Below are 7651 nucleotides of genomic sequence, written 5' to 3'. Positions count from 1 at the left end.
ATTTTTATGTTCGTTGTTTTGGTGACATACTTTGTTTGTTCTTGCAGAAATTCAGGACACATCTACTGATAAATTTGATTACTACAGTGCACTTTCATAAAACCCTGTTGTACTGTAACAGAGCCGTTCTTAACAGCGAAACAATCCGAATAAAGTTAACATCATTCATGCAGTTGTGTTATTATACAGTTCAAGTAAAATATACTCTGTGAGAACCACTACCTTACTAAACAGTTATATAACCTAGCACTTGACCAAACTGTGCCAGAGCTGCCAACGTTGCAGACTTGGCACCCACGCTTGACCAAACTATGCCAAACAATTTTACCTACACAATATAAGTAAGCGAAAGACTAGCTTTTTTCAGAAGCTCTTGTTTACATTCTACTTAAATCTAAGTGGTGCACCCAAAACATTTTTTGTGCACCCAATTTTTTAAGCTGGGTGCACCAGTGCACCTAATCCCCAAAATGAATTTCGAGCCCTGCGTATGTGAACATCATAGACCTTAGTATTATATGCAATAAGTGATATTACTTTCTCCAAATTGTCAGTCCTCCTATGGTCCTCGTCGGTTGATTCATGGACATTTGAGCAACAATGAGAATATGATAATGATTAATAGCGCCAATGTCTTTAGTATTTTGCGTCGTAATTTTCATTCTACTTGGGCGGTCTTCGCCGAGTCTTTGACAGTTTATGTCTCTTATCGCCGTTTGTATTTTGTGCACGATGGTCTTTGGTAGGTATCAGACGTTCCCCAGTACGTATATACGTTTTAACAATGATGTTACAACATAATCATTACATGCAATCACATAACTCTACGTGCCAATTTGTTGGTCCTGGTCGTAAACCATTGTGACTGTGATAGTAGATTAATACACCTGATAATAAACCGTATATAGTAGAGTGGACTCATTCCTCGATCAGCTAATAACCGACATCTATCACACAAAAGTCCCTCAGTAAAACATTTGGAGCTGCATAATTCCAGTTTAGAACTTTTTATTCATCAAATGAAAGTTATAAACTGGAACTATGCGGCTCCAGATGTGTAACTGAGGGATGACTTGTGTGATAGGTGGCGGTTACCTGAGGAATGGGTCCACTCTACTATACAATACACCCGATAATAAACCTTTATGATGATTATAGGAGATAACATTGCACTCTATGAGCATTCATGTAACATATGCATAAAATGATGAAATTTTTCACTTAGACGCTTTAAGCCATCATATTGCATGTACAAGTGTTAAATTCATTTTTGGTGTACCAACTAAGCATATATGACATTTGACCCGCTAAAAGAGATACTACTAGTGTTCGAAGGAGTTATTGTTGTATATCATTATATAATGTTGCACTGTATGTCATTTTCTATAAAGAGCTTTTACTGATCATGCATTCAACTTTACTATAGATGCTCCAAGGATCACCACAAAAGATACATGTCAATATAGTAGATTTGCTAACACTAAAGTTATGGTACATCTGGTATGGAATTACTATGGCAGAACAACAATAGCATCTACCTCTATCTACGATATACGAGTAGTGCTTTCCTTGACCGTGCTCCACTACATTTTTGAAGTTGGTGAATAAACTGCAATTATCAATAAAGTTACGTCATGTCGAGGCTACTATAAATATCCTACATTTGCATATATTAATGGGATTTAATAAATAGGTAAGCACAAGCAATTGTCTCTACGCCAAGAAGCAGTGGTGCACTGTAAATCTGGATGTAGCCTAAACTGTTTACCTGCCCCATCCTTACACAGGAATAACTAGGAATGCCAACAGGCGAAATGAACATTACCGGTAAATTAATGGCTTAGTCTACCTACCTACTAATTATGCTAACTGTCGCAGGGTTCAGTAAACTTATTGTAAAGTATCAACGCCTTTCCTACGTTTATCTCACATCAGACATTGGCGGGGAAGGATGTGAGCTTAAGTACTGGTGACTTTGTCCAATTGGTTTAAGTTGTTGCTGAATGCTCATTGAAGAAATAGGCTCTCGATCATGTGCATGTGGATAGAATCTTCTCAACTAAATTCATCATCAACTACACACCGGTCCTAACTGTTAGATAATCAGTCACCTGCAACAGAGGAAATATCCTTTGCTGCTAAGTACGCGTAGAAAAACTTGTTTATCAAATGTTGTGTGGAACTGGATATAAGAAACATTTATTCGTCGACATTATGATATGATAGAAAGGAACCCCCGTAGAACACGAATGGATGTATGTTGTATTGAAGATTCTGAACAATGTTTACTAAATTGGCTCGAATTCGTCTTCCAGAATCCAGGTACCCTGCGTAGGTGGGAAGACGATGTTACCGCAGTTGAACCTAACGGCATAGTACTGGTCATAATCAAATGGCAGTCCACCGATTCGACCCGAATCAGACCCGGTTCGGCAGTAGTCTAAGGCACGGCGATAGCCAGTATCTCCGCTGCCTGTTGCGGTATAGATGCCATAGTCCCTCCCAAAGTCGTTGCCGTTCGGAACTGTGAATTCGATCGTATTCCCATCCCTGACCGCGTCGGTTACATTTTTTAATAGGTTATTGTTTATTCCCTCCGTTGTTAAAGACCCAAAGCGTGTATCATAGGTGCAAATGGAGTTTCTTGCAGTGATAGTAATTTTGGTGCTGTCGTTCGCGCCAGGGAACGGCGGACTGGTATCTTGTGGTCGCGTAGGCGATCGACTCTCGAGAATTGGACCGGGACATTTGAATTCCACGCAGGCAAAACCTGATGTTGAATCGCTAGGATCTTTTGCCGTCCTATCCTCTCTGATACCGTACGTTATTCCCGTATTAGGTTCATACACTCCCCCACCTTTACTCGTTACACGAACCTCGATAGTTGTAAATTCGAACTCAAATTTTACAAACACTTTGATGAAGCAAACACTTTTGAAGTCATTTTCATTGGGATACCAAGATGTCACTGTTATGGGCTGACTGTACTGGTTTTGGTTGAAGAAGTATGGTGGGAAGACGTATGGTCGATAAGTGGCGTCAACGAAGGCAAAGTGGTTGTCGGCTACGGTTGAATGATAATAACAGTGACGCCAATCGTAATAGGTATATATAGGGCCATTAGTATGCGTTGGCCTAAAGACATCAAAACTCAAAGTTTTGCCATCGTGTTTTACCTCAACAGTACTCTGGAGATTTGCGTCGAACCCTGGATACAACGCGGCCAGGAGGTGTATGTTATATTTCACGACGTTAATTCTGGCACTGAAATCATTACCCGTAGGCTCACACAGTGTTTCTAAACAAATCCTGCCATTCGAATTTGTTCTACCTCGTCGATACACGCTCAGGGAGTTCAACCTTGAAAATCCACCCCTGTTACTAGTTGTCACCAAAGCAACATCTGCGTCCCTGACTGCTCCCGTACGTATGCCTGTGGATTTGCTACGATAGAAATTTGACAGACTATCGTAGGCACGGACTTGGGCAAAGCAACGCCTATGATAGGGTTCAACTCGGTCAAAATTGCATGGCCTGTCTGCGACGTACAGAAACTCTCCTATGATAAATGTTGACCTTTTCCTTCGCCTTGTTGCTGTTCCCACTCTTAAACTTCCCGCTTCCTCCCAAAGACCAGTGTCTTGACTCAACAGCCACAGCTTTGTTCCCAAAATACCATTTTCATCGACGTCAGTGAGGTCAATGTTAGTTTGAGCAGGATCTATGTGAACAGAAACGTTACCTCCCAGTTCTAAAGAGTCCCCTTCCTCAGTTTCAAAGTCCATGTTAAACATGCCGAACGTTTCCATTGTTTCCTCCCTCCCTTCTACATCAACAGCTGTTAGTTCTCCTTGTATAAGCTCAAAGTCGTCTGGGTTTCTGGGGTCAATGAACGAAACGGAGGCCTTTACCTCACCGGAAAACATCTCCCCATCCGCAGTGAATAAGGAATTGGCGGGAATGTCTAACTCTGCGAGTGGCTCTTCCCCCTCCACTGTCCCCAAGTCTATGACGTTGTTTTGTGATGACATCAAGGTCACAGGTGGAGGCCTTAACTTCATAACTACATCAAAGTCCAACGTATCACTATCGGTCAAGGAAAGCACTCTGGTACTAGTCACCAGCTTCTTGAAATTATCTCGAAACGTCAGAGCTATCTTACTCGCAGTAGTTTCTATGGTGAACTCAAATATCCCTGTCTCACTTGTGATATCGACTACCTGTCCATCCTTGATGACGGGACCATACTTTAACGGGACTTCAGTGCTGGCATTATCTGTACGGTTCACTCCGTACGCCCGCCCCTGGATTCGTTTGGTGGAGGTTTTTACACAGCTCCCACACCCACATTCCGTTGTGACGGTGACATTTAGGCTGTAACCAGAGCACTGTACCGTGCGTGTCTCCGTGCTGGTCGTCACGCAGCAGAACCTCATGGTGTCCACGCACGCCTTGTCGTCCTCCCCCAGGTCACCCACACAGTCGTCCCCGCCACAGGCGCCGATGTCGTACCCGGTGCTGTTGGTGTCCTCCTGCACGCAGTCGTCAGGCAGGCTGATGACGTTCTGCTCAGGCTCCGTGGCACAGGAGGTCATACTGTCTGCTGTTGTGGAGGAACAATCAAGCACATGGTCAATATTTTTTTATAGTTTTTTTTTTCATTTATCATAGTTATGAATTATTTGAATGCATGTTTCATAACAATACAAGGCGCACATAACCACTTCTTGGCCTAGGCACTTACTAGGTAGGTTCTATGATTCTAGAATTATTGATCCAAAGGGAAATAGACCCAGGGGGAGGACTACAAGAAACAGAAGTACTTCATGTTTCTCTCTACTATTCCTCGGGTTAGCAGATATATTGTGAGCCAGACAGCCTTCCGGACATACCAACGAATTGCATGCTCATCATGACTTGGAAGAGATAGATTTATGTTTTCTACACAGTTCCCACATCTTTTACATTATATGTAAGGGGGACATGTTTTCATCATATTATGTGCTTACCCTCGACATTAAGGGTTGCCTCATCTGAATACTTGGCCCCTGCATCGCTGTTGGCTCGGCATCGGTAGTTTCCGGAGTCACCCACGGTCAGGGCGGTGATGGTGAGCGTCTCGTCGTAGTTGTAGACAGCCTCATCCAACACGAGGCCGTCCTTGAACCTGGAGGTGTGTACATAACAGGGGATTGTAAGTCTCCAGATAAGACAAACCGGCCTGCGAATGTCCAAATACGCCCAAAACATCGTGTTTTGTCTATACTGTGAAACATTGTGTCTTCTTGAGCTCGCCCTTCTAGCTTGCGTCCCTGCTTTATGTTATGTATGGTAGAATGGAGGCCCCAGTTTACAGCCAAAAATATCGGAAGGAAGCGTTCACATCTTGCGGCAGAAACAGTTGGAAGACAAACTGGCTAATTTCATAAACTTTTTAGAGGCAATTTCAAGATGACAATTTTCGTCATATTGCGGTGGCGCTATATGGACTTGGAAAACACAACATTGCCCAATAAAACGACACCCTTACCTTTGGCGTGAAAGTGGAATCAAGGCAAAAAGGAAACTAAAGATGGAAGCATAACCTGTCTCTCGCATAATATTGGAAGAAACGATTGTCCAGCACTGCTGCACTTACCATTCGTATGAGGAGATCGGCGGGTTGCCATGTGCAGCGCAGCAGAACGTCACGTCTTGGCCCGCGATTCGCTTCTTGGACTGTGGATGTTGATCTATGACTGGCGGTACTGTAAAAATAAAAGAAAATCTGTAAAATCTCATGGTGGAACAGAGTGAGGAACATCTTTGTGATGGTCAACTTTCACAATAACCGGGAAAAGATACGCCTCCGTTGGATGAATATTTACCTATGGCGGACATGTTTACTCGTACAGATGACGTCGTAGCATCTACTTGCTCGGAGTTTGCACGAGCGTCAAAGTACCCCCTCCTTTTGACGATGATCTCTACTCCTTGTGCGCAGGCGCCGGTCAACCCGAAGTTCCCCATCGCGTCGGTAGAGGCCACGCTTTCGTCTGGCCTCTCGGCGTAGAAGATGTCAGCGTCACTGAGCGGAACACGCCTGGTGTCCATGACGTGCCCGGTGAGCACGTGTCCGTCGCAGGTGCAGGCGTCACAGGCGGCGTTCAGCGTCCCCACGTCACATACACGCGAGCAGTCTGTCGGTGGGTAGAGTGGTGGTGGTGAACATAGTAATTGACTCATTTAAAACATGTTCATAATGTACGACAAAAATAAAAAAAGGTGAAGATTTTACAAATCCACAATGTACTATGATTGGCCTATTCGTGTTACTTATGTCGATGAGAGGCCGAGGAAAATCAAATATTTGATATGCTAATGAAGACATCATGTACATAATGAATGAGAATTGCATATACGGTAAAAAGGGGGATTTCATGGCATGCGAGAGTTAAGGAATACATACGAACATAAATCATGCAAATCAGGACCTCATTGGCATAGTTGAGGATGAATCGCTACAGCATTCTTTGTTAATCAAGACTTTCATGACTTGTATAGTTTTATAGTAGTTTTTGCCACACTTATGTGCAGAAGGTACGTTCGAGATAAGTTACCAGGGCATTGCCAGCCATTACACTCCCTGGTCTGGGAAGGGTTGCCCACACAGTCAGCCCCTCCCCCGGACGGTTCAGGGTTGGTACAGGTCCGGGTTCTGGTCTGGACTCCGCCCCCACACGTGACGTCACAGCTTGCCCAGGATCCCCACGTTGCCCAGTTTCCGTCGACGTCAGGCTCCGCTTCTTGATTGGTAGAAAAACGCATATGACCAATTTGGTAAAAAATATCACATCTTAGATGTACGTACTAAGCAATATTAACATGATGGCGCAACTCTTTTTTTTCCTTTCGTGTCAGAGCGTTGCTATTTCCTATTGATAGCAGTAAGCAGATCTTTCGGTTGGCAAGACGGTATACATTAATCTGCCAACCATGCCATGGATACTGTTTAGGCCCGTGGATACCGACTAACCAACCAATATGTCTGAGCTACTTGGAGATTCGAAAACAGTAATGATGTTAATGGTACTAACCACATATAAGGTCAGCTCCGGTCCATTTCCCATTGTTACACAACTTGCTGTGGTCTCCGCCGACCTTGACGTACCCATCGGCGCACTGGTAGGTGCAGGTTACCCCTGCCGCGTAGTCCCCATACTTACAGGGGCCGGTCGTGTTCGTCACCGCTGGTGGGGGGCGGTAACAGGTACGGCCTGGAGTAACCAACGAAACATCTGTATTGTCGATGTACTGTCATGTCTGATTAAGGCTTAGGTCACAATTCCCAACCGGGATCCGGCCGGGCTGTTTGTAAAAACGAAAAATAAAAATATCTACCCAGGAATATACACAAATTATGCCCCTGACTATTTTTTCCATGTTTTGTGTCTTTTGTTGCATTTCTTATCATATTTTTCATTCCCGAAAGCTACCCGGCCGGGCCCCGGGTCGGGAATTGTGAGCCAGGCCTAAGGGCAAGTTCGACCACCTCCGACCTCTACTTGCATGCCACTCCGACACGTATGGCATCTTCTCCCTCACTGACATCCTGTCACTCTACGTACTGACAACGTATTCACCTGGTCATGAAAATCTCATCTTTTTTACA

The 7651-nt window shown here is 44.1% G+C and overlaps 1 protein-coding gene across 1 annotated transcript in view; it reads right to left on the bottom strand.

Annotated features, from left to right (window-relative positions):
- Positions 1-1040: 1040 nt before the first annotated feature.
- The window catches only part of LOC118414780 (cartilage intermediate layer protein 1-like), a 10427-nt gene continuing 3816 nt past the window's right edge, over positions 1041-7651 (bottom strand). Inside the window, exons 4-9 of the mRNA XM_035819015.1 lie at positions 7077-7256; positions 6600-6785; positions 5868-6179; positions 5639-5747; positions 5010-5167; positions 1041-4603 (exon numbers count right to left, since the gene is read on the bottom strand). Coding sequence (XP_035674908.1) covers positions 2289-4603; positions 5010-5167; positions 5639-5747; positions 5868-6179; positions 6600-6785; positions 7077-7256 — 3260 coding nt within the window. The 3' untranslated portion in view covers positions 1041-2288. The remainder of the gene's footprint in view (positions 4604-5009; positions 5168-5638; positions 5748-5867; positions 6180-6599; positions 6786-7076; positions 7257-7651) is intronic.

This window comes from Branchiostoma floridae, chromosome 4, assembly GCF_000003815.2.
Source record: "Branchiostoma floridae strain S238N-H82 chromosome 4, Bfl_VNyyK, whole genome shotgun sequence".
NCBI classification, from domain to species: domain Eukaryota; kingdom Metazoa; phylum Chordata; class Leptocardii; order Amphioxiformes; family Branchiostomatidae; genus Branchiostoma; species Branchiostoma floridae.
The sequence above is the reverse complement of the archived record's forward strand: the minus strand, read 5'-3'. Positions and strand labels throughout refer to the sequence as shown.